At 35.1% G+C, this 21,223-nt stretch overlaps 1 protein-coding gene across 1 annotated transcript; it reads left to right on the top strand.

Annotated features, from left to right (window-relative positions):
- Positions 1-19,663: 19,663 nt before the first annotated feature.
- Positions 19,664-20,295, top strand: LOC143592544 (protein FAR-RED ELONGATED HYPOCOTYL 3-like). Its single transcript, XM_077072442.1, has 2 exons — positions 19,664-19,840; positions 19,921-20,295. Exons 1-2 carry the CDS (start codon positions 19,664-19,666, stop codon positions 20,293-20,295), a joined length of 552 nt encoding a protein of 183 aa, XP_076928557.1.
- Positions 20,296-21,223: the final 928 nt, after the last annotated feature.

The following is a 21,223-nucleotide window of genomic DNA, read 5'->3' on the forward strand; positions in this document are numbered from 1 at the left end:
ATACATCTAAGGGATTTTTACATATTTCTCCTTACTAAACTTGTCAATTACATATTTTCCCAACCCTAAACATCAATTACATATATATCCCATTTTTCATATTAAATTACCCATTTACTCCTCTATAACCCTACACCTTCATCAAGGCCTGAAGCCTTGTCAATTACATATTTCCTCAATCCTAAACATCAATTACATATATATCCCATTTTTCATATTAAATTACCCATTTACTCCTCTATAACCCTACACCTTCATCAAGGCCTGAAGCCTTGTCAATTACATATTTACTCAATCCTAAACATCAATTACATATATCCCATTTTTCATATTAAATTACCCATTTACTCCTCTATAACCCTACACCTTCATCAAGGCCTGAAGCCACCTGCAACTCATACATTCCTAATTACATATATCCCATTTTTTGGGGTGTAAAGTGTGGGTGACAGATAATAGGTGTGACGGCGAGAAAGGATGACGAACCCGACTTGGAATTTCTTGGCCGTTTTTCTGGCGAGATGAAAAATGGAGAAGAAACCTTAAAATTAAGTGAAAATAATAACAAAAGAAAATGAAAAAGGGTGAAATAGTCATCACACTATTTTCTTATAATAACATAAATTAAAAATGGGTATATTTGATTATATGTTTTAACAAAGGGGATATGTATAAATAAAGTTTAGGCTTGGGTATATATGTAATTTCAAAACTTAATAAGGGAAAATATGTAAATGCCATTACATCTAAAGTTGATGATTTTAAGTATAATTAAAGGCATTTTTGTCATTTTACGAGTTGATAATTACAAAAATAGCCAAAAATCCACACAAATATTTTTTACAGTGCGTCTAAAGTTGATAATTTTGAGTATAATAAAAGCCATTTTTTTCATTTTACGATTATAGATATAAGTTTGGGGTTAGGTCCATTTATCATTTCACTTTCTTTTTTGCAGGTTTGTTTGCCAAAGTTATCGTTAATGAAACCAAATTTATTGTGTGGGTGGCTTCTAAAGTTGGCTTTTGTGGTTGAGTTGTTTTGATGAAAAATTATGATTACTCATGTAGCCTTATGTGTTAAAAACTTGAGAAAAAAAAACATTCTTTGGTTGATCGTTGTGACTTGGTTCCATTTATTAATGCCTTTCATTTGGCTAGTCAAACTAAAAATGATGCACATCAGCTTAATATATCTTTTAGGTAAACACCTATGAAACCGGTTCATTGAGCAAAGAAATAGCTAAAGAAATATCACAGTAATGTTGGTCAAAGTCTCATTGTTGGTCAACTCTATTATTCTTTGATCAAAAACACTTTAATCTGAAACCAACAATAAAAAATAAAGAATCATTTGCCACCTCAGAACTAACAAAAAAGAGTGAGAATGACCCGCAATGGTTTCTTTGTTTCGTATCCATTTCATCTTTAGCATTGATTTCACATTTCAGCAGTGCTTTTGCAAGCTTCTCGTTTGAACTATTGAAGTGTTCTCAAAAGGGAATGAAGCATCACCTGTTAGGTAATTCAGAAGTAATCCTATCAGTGAGAAATTGGAAGATTAGCAGAAATCATTCGACATCACCAACAACTATATTAAAATATGTAATCATTGTTACTTTGCTTTCTAGCAAATAAAAAATAAATTAAAACACGGGCGTGAGCTACATACAAATGATAGTCACTATTTAAAATGTGTAACCTGTTTAATTAACTGTGTCAACCAGTTTAAATTTAAAGTAAAAAGAATATTATTAATGAAGGTAAACTTGTCAGCTCGTTTAAAATAAAAATAAAAGATATGTATTATTATGTAAACTTGTCAACCCATTGATGACCCATTTAATCATGTATTACAATCTCTCAATCCATTTATGGCCCGCACTACGACTTGCCAACTCGCTATATAAATGGGTTATTCCGTTGTTTTAAGGTACCAACTTTAAGTATGTTGGTTAGAGTTGAAGCTTTTTGACACAAATAGGTATATGGGTCATACATGGGTTCATGAATTGAAACTGCCAACCCGATCCAACTATCCGCTCACAATTTGGTTACAAACCGTCAATCCATTTACAGCCCTTCAACCTGCTTTATTAAATAAAATTGTTTTTATTTCAAAATACTTGTCTCTAAAATCGAATTTTAAAAAAATCTTACTATACTGTTAAAGGAACATATCTTTTTCACATGTCATTTAACTACGTTATCCACATAGGATGCCAAGTATACAATTTCTATAAATAAATTATCACCCTAATAAACAATTTAATTTTAAACATTAACTCATAAGTTGGAGAATATTTCAAAATAAATGGTTATAATCACCATTTATTGAGTAGCAAAGGCAATTAATTGTCTTCATTGTTGTTTTCTAAAATTTTGAGACCTTGCTATTTTATTTTATTTTTTTTTGGATTTTAGAAAATTATTTATGAACGTTTGGACCGGATCTATGGATGGTTCGATTGAAATGGTGGTTTAAGTCACGAAGTTTTGATTTTATTGTTGCTTTATTAAACGGTTTAATCAAAATTATAATTGTTATATCTCATTGTTATATTCATACTTGTAGCATTCTTTATGTTGTGTACTTATATGCTTTATAATTTCAATAAAAATAGTTTTTATAGCACACAATTTATGTTACAACATCTACATGTTTACAATTCATAGCTTACAATATATGATTTAGTACATGATGAAATTTTAATTAATATGTCTTTTTTTATTTCATGGTATAAGTTAGAATATTATTTTAAATTGTTGTTTATCTCTGTTTTTCTTTGTATGTTGGATTTTTTTTAAATTAAAACAACAATGTGATACCTTATATTAATAATGTTACATTATCTGCAGTTTACAATTCATTAAAATGTATATAACACACACACACACACATATTTCAGATGAGAACCCCTTTGAGTTTTAAGAACTCGAAAGAACTCAGTGTAACGATATTTTTTCGAATTTTTTTTACACATGCGTAATATATGTAGGTTACATATACGTAAAAAATTATAGAATTTTTTTACGCAATGAGTCGACTTTTTACACATATGTAACGGACGTAAAAGTTAGTGTAATCACTTACATCTTTATTCTCTCTCATACTTTGACTTTTTGGTCAGATTTAATCTCAACCACATATTTAAATCCATTTAATTAAATGTGTGGTCAAGAATTGAACTCTTAAGTTCTTAAAATTCAACATGGTTATCAAAATATCCCTCCTCTATATATATATATATATATATATATGTATGTATGTATGTATGTATGTATGTATGTATATGTATATGAAGTTTTATATATATCCACCCGTGTGTAACACGAGATCTAACCTAGTATTATAATAAAGCAATATTACGTATACCTCACAAGCCCATTTACAACCATTCGCCAATGGTTTCAAAAAGATAACGATTTAAGTGATTCGGCTGTCAACCCTGTTTGGGTTTGTTTAAATACGTTAAGATTTCATTTATATAGTTAACGAACGAATACAAACAAGCATGAACATGAACATGTTTATTTTCTTAAAAAATAAAAACAAACAAGAAAACCATGTCCATCCAATTGGTTCACGTTCAATCATTTATTCAGTTAAAGTTAAACGAGCAAATATGTTCCTTCGTGCTAATTCAGTTCGTTTACAATTCTACTAAATACTAAAAGAGAGAAAATTCACATTTGTTGGTAGCCTTCTCTAATGGAATATTTAAATAAAGAGTGTAATCGTTTCTTTTATTCAAAGCAACAAAGGGGCTGTTTGGCAAACCACTTAATTGGGTCATTCAGATGACTACATCTGATTCGCTCAGATATAAGGGCTATTCAGACTGTTTAGATTGTTTAAAAAATACATCTGAATGAAATTCTAAACCTCTGATTCATTAAGTGATAAAATGAAGTTGGATGAGATCTGAATGAAATGAGGACCAGAATAACCCTAACGTTCCTTGTGGGGCCCGCTTTAGAAGTGCCAACATTCACCCGATCTACTTGGACAATTAGATGTAGAGGAAACTTGAGTGAATCTAGGCATTTGATTGTTTTCACAAATACCCGTACCCGTATCTATACCCACACATGTCTATTGGGTACGGGTATAGGTACCTAAGTCTACTGTTTTAGGTACAGGTATAAGTACTGGTATTTGTGTAAGGTCCTGTCCCGGCAACCCTACTTTGGTGTTGGATTTACTCATAAACACAGTTATAAAATCAGAGTTAATTAAAAACTTTTCACGGAATACTTAATATTAAACATTCTTACATAACATAAGTACTTGTCTTAACAAAATACAAAGTCTTAAACAATAACATAAACGACACGTGAATCTTCTTTCTTCGATGCCAATCTCCATCCATTTGCCACGTGTCCCACCTCAAGCAACATGCCTCATCCTACTCACCTGCGTGCATACTAAAAGTTAGCTTCGCTGAGTGAGTTCTAGTTAATCAATTAACATACATTACATTCATACCATACTCATACGTGTCCGGAGATACGTATTTATACATGATTTACTATCACTTCTTTCGTACATACTTTACATATATGCATACGTTCTTACATACTTTCTTTCATGAAACCCTATGGTATACCATAAGCTATTCTATCTTAAATATCACAGATATTATAAGGGTCTGGTCCCTAACATCACATATATTATAAGGGTCTGGTCCATTCTGTCTCGAATAACCATACCTTTGTCATGCGTACATACTTTACATATCTTCTAGTTATAAATATCTATACGTACTCGTTCATATAATCATTATGTAGCATTTCATTCAATACACAATCATACACGCATCATACACTTACCAATCAAGTAAGTGTATTATCTACTACATAGGAGTATGCACACAGCCCCGGAAACATAACAGATATAGGGGCTAGAACTCACCTGGAGTCGGTTTCTCTCGCTCTTAATGGTAATGCCCTTTCTTAGTTGCGCATGGCTAACTGTACAACACATTACGCGTGTCAATTTCCATTACTACTACTTCCTACATCTAAGTTAGTGAAACCCTCAACTAACGGGGGCCCGGGGAAAGCGCCCCTGGTAGCGGGGTCTAGGGGCGGCAGCCCCTAGCAAGGTCCAAGGGGCAGAGCCCTTGGCTGGGGTCGAGCTGCCAGGTTAGCTTGAAAAAATTTTATTTTCACTAACAGTCCTTTAACAAAAATGCATCAGAAAATGAATTTTATGAAATTTCGCATGGAAGAATTTCGCTTCGCATGACTTTTTCGCTTTGCATGGAATTTCGCTTCGCATGACTTTTTCGCTTCGCATGACTGTGCGATGCGAACATCTTGATTTCACTTCGCACGACTGTGCGATGCGAAATTCCTGCCTTTTGTCATTTTTACCATTTTAAAGCCATTTTTCTCCTTGTTTCCTCCTTAGGACCCGATTCTACTCTTTTTATGGGTTTTGGGTTGTACCAATTTTGTATACCTGTGTATCTCATAGTCCAGACGTCACCTTTTTTGTTCTATAATACACCCGTGAGGCTAAAACTCATCAAGTTCATGTTTTTCTTACATTTCACAACCCGATCTATCATTACATCGGTTTGCATGTCGATTCTAACCATAAAACTTAACCCTTTGGCCGAAGCTTACCTTTTTGCTCCGGGTTCGGTTCAGGTCTGGACAACCCCGAAGATCTGGACATTTTCTTGATGTTTGAGATACTCGAACACCAAGATCTTCCTTGCTTTAGCCCGGATTCGGATTCGGGTCTTGAGAGAAAATGTGTGTGTTCTTGAGTGTGTGTATGTGTGGTGAAAGGGAAGAAAGTGGTGAAAGGAAGGAGGGGTTGGGTTTATATAGGAGACTATGGGCTCCACAACCCACTCACACTTCTAATTCCATTTATTATCCAAACATTAACACACTCAATTAAGTTAACGACACACAGTTAATTATAGAACTTTCTGTTATTTATAATTCTCAGAAAAACGGATGTTACAATTTGGGTGCCGGTACCCGTTTAGAATATGTAAGGGTTTTTATTAGGTTTCAATACTAATGACCTAACTTTTAAGTGGGATTTTCAAAACCTAATATATATCAGTTGAATAAGTTCATTCTCGATCTATATGTGTATATTTAAATACTGTGTATTCATATATTTTTATTTCATGTACGTGTATATTATTAAATATCATATATTAACGTTCTTTCTTATTTTTCTATAGAAATTGAGGAAGCAATAGACAAAGAAAAGAAAAAATGGAAAGATGACTAGCGAAGATTAAACGAAAGTTAACTTTCTTTACATAAGTTAGTTTTGGTTTAAACATTTTGATAAAAAAATTTTGGGAGACTTCGTATGTTGGAATTCATTACTTGATTATGAATGGATTTCATATTATGGTTTATTTCGTTTTTAGTTTTAGTATTATATTATGGTTGTGGTATTATAAATAATTATTTGCCAGTACTGTATGATACTTATACCAAGTTTAGTGGAGATTTTCTTAAAAAAAGAAACGAAGTGATACGAAAGCAAGTACTATACCCAAAAGTACCTGTACTCGTACCCACACCATAAAATGGGTACGAGAACTGGTACCAAATTTATTGATTTCAGGTACGGGTACAAGTACGGTACCGATCTCATCTGTAAATGAATCCTATAAATAATTTAGTTTTAGTAATCAACATAACATATAAAGAAACAAGAGAAAATAATGTTTAAAGTATTTAGATAAATCAACATAACATATAAAACAAAAGAAAATAATGTTTAAAGTATTATATAGTACATGCGTGATCTGTAAATGAATCCTATAAATAATTTAGTTTTAGTAATTAACATAACATATAAAGAAACAAAAGAAAATAATGTTTAAAGTATTATATAAATCAACATAACATATAAAGAAAAAAAAGAAAATAATGTTTAAAGTATTATATAGTACATGCGTGGTCTGTAAATGAATCGAATAAATAATTTAGTTTTAGTAATCAACATAACATATAAAGAAACAACAGAAAATAATGTTAAGTATTATATATTACCTGCTCACGTATGGTTGAAAGTTCAGGATGACCGGATGCAATTACCGCCTTGGACATCCCCCCGCGGGGTCTTCAAACTAGATGTTAACATAAAGATTAATACATATAGTCCTATAATTTAAATTAGCCATCATAGTGTTGTTGGAATTATGGACCGGTTCGGGTAAGTCAATACGGCCAACCGGGTTATGACCCATGAGAGTTACACCATGAGGTAACGAGCCATTGACCCGCTTAAGTTAGTTAACCGGGTTAGATACTTTAACGAGATGAAATTACATGGAGCGGGCTTTGGAGCAAGAAGTGGATTTGTTGGCCCATTGGGTTTATAACTAACTAAGTTAGTTAAACCTAATTAAAGGTTATATAAACACATGATGTTATTGATATAACCTTAACCCTAAGCTAATCCTGACAAGTCCATCTCCTTCTTCCTCCACCCTAGTTGCCGCCCACCTGCTCCACCGCTGCTGTTTCACCGCTGGCGCATGACCAGCCGCCGCTGCCTACCATTGCCGCCTCCACCTGCCACCGCTGACCAGTCGCTGTCCGCCGCCGCTGACCGTGCCTCCAGCCGCTGCGCACACCACCACCGCTGCCGTTGCCGTCGTGCACCGCCACCGTTGGTTGTTGATTTCGTTTTGTCACCTAGCTCGGTTCGTTAGCCATCGGTGTCTCAACCGGTTATTTATTAACCGAGGTAAACTTAAATATATCGTTAGTTTAATTATATATTTATTGTTTGACTCGTACTCGTATTGTCTGTAACCGGATCCTGTCGGGTTTAGTTTCGGTGCTGATTAATTATATCCATTCCGCTGCGTATAACTATAATTAATTAGATTAATTATTATTAACCACATTTATTGAACCAGTTTTAATAAACAAAATTTTAACTGATCACCACTGAAACCCAACAGTGGTATCAGAGCCTTGGTTACAACATACGAGTCGAATCCGGTATTTTCACCGGTTCTACATCATAAACTTCAAGGTAGTTGACGTTTTTTATCTAGATAAAATATTAGGGAAATTTTAGTTTGGTCAAAATTTTATTTATTTTATTTGACCAAAATATTGACCGACTTATTTTTTGTTGAATATGTAAATCTGGCCCGACCTTATTTGTTTGGTTGAATGATTTTTATTTTGGCCATATGGATGGTTCAAAAGTTGTATTTAGTTTTCGGTTATATTTTATGGTTTTTGGTCATCTTGATGGTTCAAAATTGTAATAGATAGGGTTTAGTTTTTCATTACTTGCATTAGTGTAATTTTGTAATGAAGAAGACCCGAAGGAAACCGACGACGAGGACGAGCTCATGGAGTTCTTGAAGTCAGCGGGAGTTACCAAAGATGACGGGATACACCAAGAGTCCATCCTTGTAGTTGTTTTGTGTTGTGACCCCTTGACCCGATTGATCTTGCTAATAGGCTCTAGCAAGATCAATCACTAATCTTGGCCATTTAAGATTTACATATTCTGTTTGCTATTTTGGTTGCTTGCTTGATTATAATAGGATTATAATACCACAAACCTAATACCAAATATATTAAAATAAATTAACCAATCAAGTTTTGCAAAATCAAACTAAATTTAATTTTCCATAACTAATAACTTAATCGGTAAAACTATTAACTTAAAATTGGTTGGTATTATCGCGAAAAACTTAGTTTTAATAGGTTATTTAAAACTAAGTGTCCTGAGAGACGAAAGGGTTCATAAAGTTGTCTCGATCAATAAAGTAAAACTAGACTTTTACTCTATTCGGTAAACACTTAAAATTAATCCCAATTAAAATCAATAGTCTATGCCATCCTACTATAAGTCACACTTGAGGCATACGACGAAACTTCAAGTGTTTGGAGCTACAACACCGCACTTGATTTCTAGCCTATCCTTTCAAGGTGAAAGGGTTTCGTTGACACATCCGGCTCTTTCACAAGTGACTATACTAGGGCGACTATTACTTTACTCTCTTGTTACGTGCTACAGCTTTCTGGAGACTAAGGTGGGCATAGATGAGGCTAAACGTATCTACTTAGGCAAAGGTTGTCTTAATAGGGCTAATAAACGAGAGTTGTGCTCTATTCACAATTGGCAATCGTTGTCTAACTGCCTAACCACTTACTAATGTTGTGTGCTACAGCTGCCATTAGTAACTGGAAGCCAGATTCTCAAGTTCCTATTTACTAATGTTATTGGGTCATTAATAATAGGATTAAAAACACCGAAAATACTAATAAAATTTACTTTTGCTTAATTGAACAGATGTCTACTGATAATAATTCCTCATTCACCCTCAAGGCTATCCTTGAGAAAGAAAAGTTGAATGGCACCAACTTTCTTGTGTGGCACCGCAACTTGGGACTTGTTCTCAAGATGGCAAAGAAGCACTATGTTCTCGATGGACCTGTTCCAGCCGAGCCTGAAAACATACTGCTGATGCCAGGAGGGTTCTTGACAAACATATAGTTGACTCTGCTGAAGCCGCCTGTGTCATGCTTGCAACCATGTCTTACGAGCTTGCTAAAGGCTTGGAAGATTTTGGTGCCTATGAGATGCTTGAGCAACTCAAGGGCATGTTCTAGAAACAAGCCCGTTAAGAACGCTATGACACCATGAAGCAGCTCATCAGCTACAGAATGGAACAGGGATCACCTGTTAGTGCGCATGTCGTCAAGATGAAAGGGTACATCGAACAACTAAGGAAACTTGATTATCCCCTGTCAGATGAAATGGCAGCGGATTTCATCCTGAACTCTCTTCCCAACTCTTACGACCAGTTCGTAATGAATTTCAATATGAATGGCTGGGTGAAGATAGTGCCGGAGCTTCATGGAATGCTCAAGACGGCTGAGATGAATATTCCCGCTAAAACAATCAAGTTCTTATGGTTCGATCTGCTGGTGTCGTCAAGCCTAAACCCAAGAACCGGGGTTATAACGGTAAAGGCAAGAAGGTTACTGTTGCTGCCAGGTCTGCCACCAACACTAACAAAGGTGTTGCAAAGGTACCACCGCCGCCTCCTGAGGAGCGCCAGTGCTACAAGTACAACAAAATGGGACACTGGAAACGTAACTGTCCCGACGACCTTGCTGAGCTGAAAAGGCAGAGGACCAATGGTGAAAGCTCCTCTAAAGGTATTTCTATTTACGTTATTGAACTTTTCACTGTCTCTAGCAACACATGGGTATTTGATACCGGATGTGGTTACAACATCGTTAATGTCTTGCAGGAGCCAGAAAACTGGAAGAAGCTGAAACAAGGCAGCATGGAACTCAACGTTGGTGATGGGAAGAGAGTCCCAGTTCTTGCAACTGGTATATATCATTTTGCTTGTCCGTCTAGCCTTGTAGTTACTTTGGATAACTATTTTTTTGCACCCGGTTTGACCAGAAACTTTATTTCAGTTTCTTTATTATTTGAACAATGATTTAAGTACGTTTTTAATAGTAATGCTATTTCTGCCTACTTCAATGATATCTTTTATTTTGAGGCTAAACCTCGAAATGGTATTTATGAGGTTGATACTCAAATAAACAATAATGTATATAATCTTTCTAAACATATCAGATCTGGCATCAATGATACATTTCTATGGCATTGCCGATTTGGCCACATAAGCAAGGCACGAGTTAAGAGACTCCAATCCGAAGGGATTCTTGAATCCACAGGACCGGACTATTTTGATGACTGCGAATCCTGCTTAGCTGGCAAACTCGCCAAAGACTCCTTCACTCATAAGAATGAACGAGAAAAGGATCTGCTGGGAATCATATATACTTATGTATGCGGTCCTTTCAGAACCATGTCTAGAAATCATGAAAGATACTTCGTTTCTTTTATTGACGATTATAGTCGATATGCTTATGTGTATCTTATGAAACACAAACATGAAACTTTTGAAAAGTTCAAAGAGTTTCAAAACGAAGTGGAAAACCAACTCGGGAAAATTATTAAAATGCTTCGATCAGATCGAGGCGGAGAGTATCTCAGCAGAATTCATACATCATCTGAAAGAGCGTGGAATTGTTTCACATCTCACTCCACCCGGCACACCCCAACACAATGGTGTGAGTGAGAGGAGAAATCGAACTCTTGCTAAACATGGTACGATCGATGATGTGTAGAAGTAACTTGCCTCACTCCTTTTGGAGCTTTGCCCTTTTGACCGCGCCCGCATTGTCAATCTGGCTCAAACTAAAAAGGTAAGCGAAACCCTATATGAGATATGGCATGGGCAAAAACCCAATTTGTCTTTCCTTAGAGTATGGGGATGTGATGCTTATGTCACCAGTGATTCTGACGATAAGCTCGATCCTCGCGGCGTAAAAGTCGTTTTCGTCGGATACTATAACCAAAGAAGATATTATTTCTTTTATTCTGATACAAATGTGATTTCTATCAAAAGGAAGGGCCACTTTCTCGAGAAGGAAATTCTTGATCGAGGAACTGGAGATAATATTGTCGATTTTGAAGAAATTCAAGAACTACAAACTACCGCTGAGGAAGTTGGAACGTCTGATCAACAAGTTGTTGTTGCTGATACAACGGATATGAACACAAGCGTTCGCAGAAGTAATAGGACTCGCATACCAAACTCTAAATACCTAAGACCTAGATGGTCCCGAGGTTCTCTTAGTAGCCGATTCAAGCGACAAACCTACTAATTACAAGTCTGCTATCTTAGATCCGACATCTGAGAAATGAGAAGATGCCATGAATGCCAAGATGCAATCTATGCGTAACAATCAAGTCTGGAACTTGGTTGAGCTACCCCCCGAGTGTCGGGCAGTAGGGAGCAAGTGGATTTTCAAGAAGAAAACCGACATGCATGGAAATGTACAGACTTATAAAGCACGGCTAGTCGCGAAAGGTTTTACTCAAACTCAGGGTATTGACTATGATGAAACCTTCTCGCCCGTTGCTATGACTAAGTCGATAAGGATATTACTTGCCATAGCCGCATACTATGACTACGAGATATGGAAAATGGATGTTAAAACAGCTTTTCTTAATGGACATCTTTCTGAAGATGTCTATATGGTTCAGCCTGAAGGTTTTGTCGATCCTAAATATCCTAACAGGGTGTGCAAACTGAATAAGTCCATTTATGGACTTAAACAAGCATCTCGCAGCTGGAATTTTCATTTTGATGAGAAAATCAAAGAGTTTGGTTTTATAAAAAATTAAGATAGCCTTGTGTTTACAGAAAGGCTAGTGGGAGCACTATATCATTCCTCATCCTGTATGTGGATGATATACTGATCATTGGAAACAACATCCCTATACTTAAGGAAGTTAAGAACTGGTTGGGCTCTTGTTTAGCAATGAAAGATCTTGGTGAAGCTGCTTATATTCTAGGAATTAAGATCTACCGAGATAGGTCTAAGCGGCTTGAAGGGCTAAGTCAAAGTACATACACAGACAAAGTAATGGCACGCTTCTCTATGGATAACTCCAAGAAAGGAGCTCTCCCCATGGCTAAAGGAACCGTGTTGAACAAATCGCAATCTCCGGTAACGGACATTGAAACTAAGCACATGCAAGAGATTCCATATGCTTTAGCGAATGGTTCTATCATGTATGCTATGTTATGCACTAGACCCGACGTCTCGTATGCGCTGAGCATGACTAGTCGTTTTCAGCAGAACCCTGGCATTGCCCACTGGACTGCTGTGAAGAACATTCTGAGGTACCTGAAAAGGACGAAAGACATGTTCTTAGTGTTTGGAGGAGTGGAAGAAGAGATCACTGTAAGGTGTTACACTGATGCTAGCTTCCAGAATGACCGAGATGTTTCTCGCTCACAATCTGCTTAGATGAAGAAATTCATAGCCCACCTCGATCTGGTTCCAAGTTTTCTGAAACCGATCGATGTAATCTGTGACAACACATGAGCCATTTCACAAGCCAAAGAGCTCAGATCTCATCACAGGCCAAGAACATTCTAAGTAAGTTCCACTATATACAAGATATACTGGAACGAGGAGACATCATAATAAGCAAAGTAGACACAGATCAAAACTTAGCTGACCCGTTCACTAACCCGATGACTCAGGACAAGCATGATCATCACAGAGATGCTATCGGTCTTACATTAGCTAGTAGTTTGTTTTGATTTAGTATTTGGATGTTTGAACATTTAAACAGTTATACTTTTAAGTTCTCTTTTGATTTAATGGTTAAATGCAAATGTTGAATAATATAACTGTGTTCGGTTTTAATAAGTTTAATCCGTGAATATTGTATTCTAAATTATCCGTAGTCGGTCAGACTCGTGGGAACGACTCTAAATTAAGACTATTCTGACTTTGGACTCAAGGAGTTGACTTCCAAACTCACAGACCTCATTATGAATGACGTTGGATGTAACTCGCATCAAATCATCTTCATGGATCTTAGTCATAAGATGTTTTGATACTGGTATACTCATCTAGTATCCTTAGACCTGAGATACATATTAGAACTTTCGTTTACTAAAGGATATTCTTTGATCAGTGTCAACCGCTGTCGCGTAACTGCCGGCTATAAAGGCATTGGTTGGGAATGATCTGAAGTTAAGTGGGAGTTGTATGTAATCAAGATGGGATTCTGTACTCTTACATGATATGTAACAGTTAGACATCTTGGCACCCTCATTAATTCAAACTGGTAAAGTGTGAGGCCTCACCCAAACTAACTGTGTGTTTGATTGGACCACTTTGATTCTAGATTGAGAACTATAATGATTGAATACCATATGAGATTGAACTTGATCCATATCTCATTGTTCAATTGATGTCTTATACAGAAAGGATAGATGACAACGATTACCATAAATTCGTTATCTTGCAATAGTATATTCCAAGATTATTTTGGTTAATGAATTTAAAATGTTATAACCTGTTAGGGATAGCTATGTGTAGCTAGAGCACCGCTGGCTGTCAGTATTGAGTAACTTAATCAGAAACCGTCCAAGTGGGAGACTGTTGGAATTATGGACCGGTTCGGGTAAGTCAATACGGCCAACCGGGTTATGACTCGTGAGAGTTACACCGTGAGGTAACGAGCCATTGACCCGCTTAAGTTAGTTAACCGGGTTAGATACTTTAACGAGATGAAATTACATGGAGCGGGCTTTGGAGCAAGAAGTGGACTTGTTGGCCAATTGGGTTTATAACTAAGTAAGTTAGTTAAACCTAATTAAAGGTTATATAAACACATGATGTTATTGATATAACCTTAACCCTAAGCTAATCCTGACAAGTCCATCTCCTTCTTCCTCCACCCTAGTTGCCGGCCACCTACTCCACTGCCGCTGCTTCACCGCCGGCGCAAGACCAGCCGCCGCCGCCGACTGTCCGCCGCTGTCTACCAGTGCCGCCGCCATCTGCCTCCGTTGACCAGTCGCTGCAGCCGCTGCCGCACACCACCACCGCTGCCGTTGCCGTCGTGCACCGCCACCGTTGGTTGTTGATTGCGTTGTGTCACCTAGCTCGGTTTGTTAGCCATCGGTGTCTCAACCGGTTATTTATTAACCGAGGTAAACTTAAATATATCGTTAGTTTAATTATATATTTATTGTTTGACTCGTACTCGTATTTTCTGTAACCGGATCCTGTTGGGTTTAGTTTCGGTGCTGATTAATTATATCCATTCTGCTGCGTATAACTATAATTAATAAGATTAATTATTATTAACTACGTTATTGAACCGGTTTTAATAAACAAAATTTTAACTGGTCACCACTGAAACCCAACAAGTGTTTTCAAATATAGTTAATACAATTCAACAGCATGCGTTCATTGATAAAGAATTACCTAAACCTTTTTTTTTTTTAATAATATCTGATGGGTTAGAACACTAATGCCAACAATATAAATGGACCGGATCACATTATGTATGATCACTTGAGGCACATTTACTATCATCATACTAAGTTAGCTCATCAAGGTAGGAAACAACTTAAAAAGGTTGCAAGTAAGCATGAGTGGACAGTTAATATTTCAAACTTAAATAAGTAAAGTTTACCATGAATCAGATAATCTTGTTTTTCAAGAAATCTCGTGGAGCCTACTCTAACAACAGGGGTATTGAATTGATCAAAATGATGAACTGTGCTCTTGTCTATATGCATGCCATAATGCACGTATTTAACAACAGAACATATTAATAGAACTACAAATTCAGAAAAAATTGAAATGGTGTTAACTATCAGTTGCAACCCCAGCAGTAGAATAAACTTACCTTCGCCATCTCTCACACACTCCACCAAAAAACAAAACAAAACAACACACAAATCCATGAACAGAGGAGGCAACCAACCGGTTGTCAAATTGCGCAACTTTAACCCTGAATGGGGTGAAGATGATGAATCTGAGGAGGCAACTAGAGGGGAATTGAGAGTGTGTGTGTGAGAAATAGAAGAATTGAAGGCCGTGGATTTGAGGTGAGAACAAAAGTATGGGTCCTGCTGGGACAACCAGACACCCCCGCTTATATACGTGGCATATAAGGTACAGTTAAACATAGGATCGGCTATGACAGTTCTAGGTTATCAAGTCGTACCTTATACGCCCCGTATAGTGCTATACGCGGCGTATTATGCCCATTTGAATTATTGAGCACCCCGGATCTCCCTTTCTCTTTATTAATATATTAGGTTAGAACCCGTGTGACACACGGGTTGGTCAAAAATATAATAAAACAAAATAAAAAACATATATATACATAATAAGATAGATAATGGGTTCATATTATATAAACAATTATACTACTTTAAGTAAGCATATAAATTACAATTCTCTAAATATTTACTTGACTTTGGATTACAGTCATCGCAACATACGTATCAGAAAATTTTAATGTATATCAATTAAATTTCAATAAAACTACTTACAATTATTTTGAACTAAATATGAACCCAAGCTGGTCATTTAAAACTACTTATAATTAACTTATAATTAACTGTATGATAAGGGTGATATAAAGTTGCATTATGATGTGCAAACTGGTAAGATATTTGGGAAGGGTTCTTTTTGTTATCACAAACCATTTTTCTTATTATTCGGTTTTCCTTAAAGATAGCTAAACTTTAAAAAATATATATAATATAATATAATATAATAGTGATAGTAACATAGCCAATTAAAAAAATGAAACTTACAATTTGTCATCAATCTTTGTTGTGTAGAGACTAAATTCTCATTGATGATACCTATATAAAAAAATTAAAAAATTAAAGATGATAATTTTACTAAATAAATAACTATTATGTAATCAATAATAAAAATAAGAGTTTAGAGAAATATACCATCAGTAATCTAATATTAGATAGAGATATTCGCAAGGTAGTATTGCTAAATGTATAACACATCATCTCCTTAAAAACAATAAAAAGTACATAGTACTCCAAAACAATCAACTAAAGTAATTCAAACATTGCATATTCGAAAACATTTACTCGTTAATCTATTAAACATCGAATCTTGTACTATATCAATTTGCATTTTGGATATTTTAAAGTATGTTTTTAAAGATAATATGTCTTTATTAAAATAATACTTATCGATAACTGATGACATACTTTATTTTATTTGTAATATATCTCTAAGTAAAAAATTGGTGTTACATAATGATCATAGAATTATGGTTTCAATTGAAAGACAATGAATTACATATAAATCAACTGTGTGAATCAGATTATATGATTCAGATTAAACGAATCGCATTAAGAAGATTGGTCGATTGAATATGTGAATCGATTGGCTCCGATTGAGGATGTTAACCCAATTGAATCTGTGAAGGTGAAACAATTGAATATGTGAGGATTACAAAGGTTTGATAGTTACCTTGAATACTGATGAATTTCAATGTAATAGGTAGATAGTGATTGCTAGGGTTAAAACATGTGAACTGGGATGAAAAAAAATTCTGAATATGATAGGCATCGCAAGTTTGATTTTGAAATTGAATTAAAGTAATTAAAAATAATTAAGAAATGCCATGTGGTACTTTAAAGAAATTTGGTGAAAAATAAAAGGAGAATTTGGTGAAAACTCACTTGCCATTTGCCACTTTGAAGACTCATAGTTAATTTAAAATAGAGAGAACTTTGGTTTTGGTCCTTATGATTTCTTAAATTTATCAATTTTGGTCTAATAGTTTATTTTAGGCTTTTATAGTACAATAGTTTCAATTAACCATTAGTTTTAGTCCAATCCATTAACGTAATTCACCAACCGTTATTTAATACAACTTTGAGCGGCTTTTTTTGTATTTTTCACAAACTTTTAAATCCTATGAATATTTCTTTTTTCTACTAAATATAACTTTTATACCTTTTGTTATTTTCTAAATATTATGGTTTATTATATCTGTTTATATATAAATATATACTTTTTTATTATTAAAAATATTTTTTTTCGAAACCAGAGCTTTTATGTAACTGTATATTTATTTATAATTGAATACTTTAATTTTTACTTTTTATAGCGGTAATAATATACGGGTTTAAAAAACAGAATATTATTTTTTTTTAAGTTTCATTGTAAGTTGTACACTTCTACTAACTACAAATGATTTAGAAACTTAACTTTTGCTGCTTTTATTTCTCGGTGGTAAAAAGAGCATATATTTCTTATATTGTTTTTTTTATTTTACTTTTCAATTGATGGACGATTTTTGAAAATCTGTTTATTAGTTTTAATTCTTGGTTGGTATTGTTTTTCCTTAATAACGAAATTTTTGTACCCTACTCTATTTTCCAATGAAAGTTTACAAAAACTAAATTAAATTAAATTAACTATGTACCATTAGTAAATGCAAATTAAGAACTAAGATTAAAAAATTGTTTATCAAAAGTAAGAAAAACAATATAAAATATATGCTCTTTTTACCATCAAGAAGTAAAAGCGGGAACATTGATTTTTCTAAGTCATTTGTAGTTAGTAAAGTCTATAATTAAAATTGTACTTCAAAATAAAACTAAATACATTGTTTTTAAAATCAACATACTATTAGAGCCATTAAAAGTAAAAATAAATAAATAAATATAAGTATTTACATATTAATAAATAAACATACACTTGCATAAAAGCATTAGTTTTGAAAAAAACATATTTAAAAAAAATAAAAAAGTGCATAGATATTTATATATAAACAAATATGAGAAACCATAAAAATAAGACATAACAAAAAGTATAAAACTTATATTTAGTAGAAAACCTAATAATTCTTTTGATTAAAAGTTTGTGAAAAGTACAAAGAAGCCCTTTAAAGTTGTATTAACTAAGGTTGGTAGATAACGTTAATGGGGTGGAATAAATTTGATATTTAATTGAAATTATTGTACCATAAAAGCCTAAAATAAACTATTAGACCATAATTGATAATTTTATTAAACCACAAGGACCAAAATTGAAGTTCTCTCTTTACAATAACAGGAAATATATTGAGTTTTGAATTTAAAATAATTAAAAATTAATAGGAATTAAAATGTGATACTTTGAAGACCCCTTGTTAATTATAAAAAAAGGAATGTTTTTGAAAACCCACTCTTTTATTATATAGGTAGATATCACAACATATACACACATATCTTACAACATGCACCCAAGAAGCGAGAAACAAAAGTAAAAAAAAATAGATTGGTTTAGCCATTTATTTCCAGACTCTGATGATGAGGAGCCGGGATACGCGTATAACGACCGGCCTAGCATGCGGGGTTACTAGATTTGAACATGGTTTCGTTGTATATTAATTTAGTACTAAGTCGTTAGTAGCTTTTTTTTAACTAAGACATACATTACGTTTGCCAGGAGTATTTCGGTTATGATATTCAGCCTGAACAGTTTTACGGTCAGCCTAGCACGCTGGGGTTACCAAATTTGAACCAGGTTTCGTTGTATATTTATTTAATATAAAGTCGCTAGTTGATTTGTAACTAATATATGCTACCATTACGTTTGTCAGGAGTATTCGGTTACGATAGTCAGCCGTCGTACCAGTTATCAGTTGTCAGGTCAGATTATGGAAGTTGGTTTTCTTCTTCGTACCACTTACCAGTAGTAGAGGTACTGTATTACGGTGTCCAGTCTTCGTACCACGTACCGGTAGAAGTGCCACCATATTACGAGGGAAATGAACATGATGTCGATAATTATGATGCTCGGGGAAACAGAACATGATGCTGGGGAAACTCATATGATGAAGATAATTACGATGATGATTACACACGCGAGTCGACGGTTTCGTATAAAACAGATATTGTAAGACACCATATGTTTTGTTTAAGTTATTATTATTTTTAACATGTTTAAAAATGAGCTTAAAACTATTTCAGATTTTTTAGTCCCGCAATGAGTTGGAGGATTGGGCCAAAAAGAGAGGACGGGAGCATGGGTGTGTTATTGTGGTCCAACAGTCAAGGAAAAACGGTGTGGACCTTGCATGCAATAATGGAGGGGAACCGAAACTAAAGGCCACGTTCAGGCGTACCGGTAGTATTAGAAAGTGTTGTCCGTTTAAACTCCTAGGGAGGCACCGCACGACAGGAAATTGTTGGAGGCTTGAAGCAATAAACGAGATACACAACCACAATCCTGTTGTCTTTGAGGAGGGGTACGCGTAGCTAAGAAAAATGACTAACGTTGAACTTGATCTGGTTGCGACGTTAAATCGGAATGGCATAAGGCCCAGTCAAATTCACACAGCCATACGTGAGCAGTTTCACGGTTCCAAATGTAAAATCAAGGACATATACAATGCCTTGAGTAAGATTAAAGATCCGGAGAAAATTGGCGATACCCCCATGAAGGTAGTTGAAAACCTTCCTAGTTTTATCATATAAAACCCGTGTTTATAATATTTATTAAAGTTTTATTAAATCTAATGTAGGTACTCGAAAACTTTTTTCATAACAATGGTTTCATGTTCTATACCCGGCAGAATTCTTCCACTGATAGGACAAAGGATATTTTCTTTTGTTATAATAAGTCGCATAAAATTTGGCGTGCGTTCTCCAAGGTGTTGTTGATTGACACGACGCACAATCCCAACATGTACAAGTGGTCATTGGTTCAATTTGTTGGTGTGACATCGACATCAAAGTCGTTCTATATCGCCCACACATTTTTAATTAGAGAAACAGAGAAGAACTTCACATGGGCCCTCAAGAAACTTAAAAGAATTCTAGAGGATTGTATGGAGCCACACGTGATACGGACTGACGTGGACCGAACCCTTATGAAATCGTGTAACGTAGTCTTTTAAATGCCACCAAAAATTTATGTAGATGGTACATCTCCGAGAATACAAAGTAAAAGTTTAATAGTGTTTATAGAACATATATCGGAGAGGACTTCGTACTAGTGGAAGGTTCTATACAGGTCTCCTACAACCAACGACTTTGACTATAACTGTCGTTAGATGGAATGTCATCTAAAGGAACACTAGAGACACAGTAAGCCTTTCATGCGTATACAGTTACTAATAGTCTAGATAGACATTTTTTTAACATTTCCTTTTATTTTGTCAGAGGTCTAGCTTTATATTCGTGACAACTGGTTAGAGCCACAAAAATAAAAGTTTGTAGCTTGCTGGATTGATGACCGCCGAAACTATGGCGAGCACACAACAAACCGAGTTGAGAGCCGGCACGCCAACTTGAAAAGGTACATCCAAGGAACCAACAATACGCTCGACACCATTGTGAGGTATGTCCTTCAAGTGGCTAATATTCAGATGGCGGAAATCGGTGGAAGGTTTGAAGAGTCCCGTACTTAGGTTATGGATAACCATCGAGTGCACACCTGGGTACATTAGTTACTTAATAGGGTGCCAATTACGACTCTTAACCTAATTGTAAACGGATATGAGTTTTTAGAAAAGTTGTGTGATGGCGGAGCTTCGTGCGCCCACCATTTGTTTATTTCTACAGGGTTGTCGTGTGCTTTTCGGCTGGAGGGATACATAGTTAACAACAGATGTATTCCATTAAAGGATGTAGACACATTCTGGAGGAGGCTAAATTTTGATACAGCTTATCCATAGAACGAAGAGCAAGACTGTAACACCCCGGCTAAAGCGGAAACGCCCGAGTGTGACGTACAGATTGTTTAAACACACGTGACACTATTAGGTGACCATAATAATGTTATTTCATTTAAATCTTCATGTAACACAAGTTTATCAAATAATA

The sequence above is a fragment of the Bidens hawaiensis genome, unplaced genomic scaffold (genome assembly GCF_021521415.1).
Source record: "Bidens hawaiensis isolate Kalapana, Puna unplaced genomic scaffold, B.hawaiensis_p1.1 tig00041035_1, whole genome shotgun sequence".
Lineage (NCBI taxonomy): Eukaryota > Viridiplantae > Streptophyta > Magnoliopsida > Asterales > Asteraceae > Bidens > Bidens hawaiensis.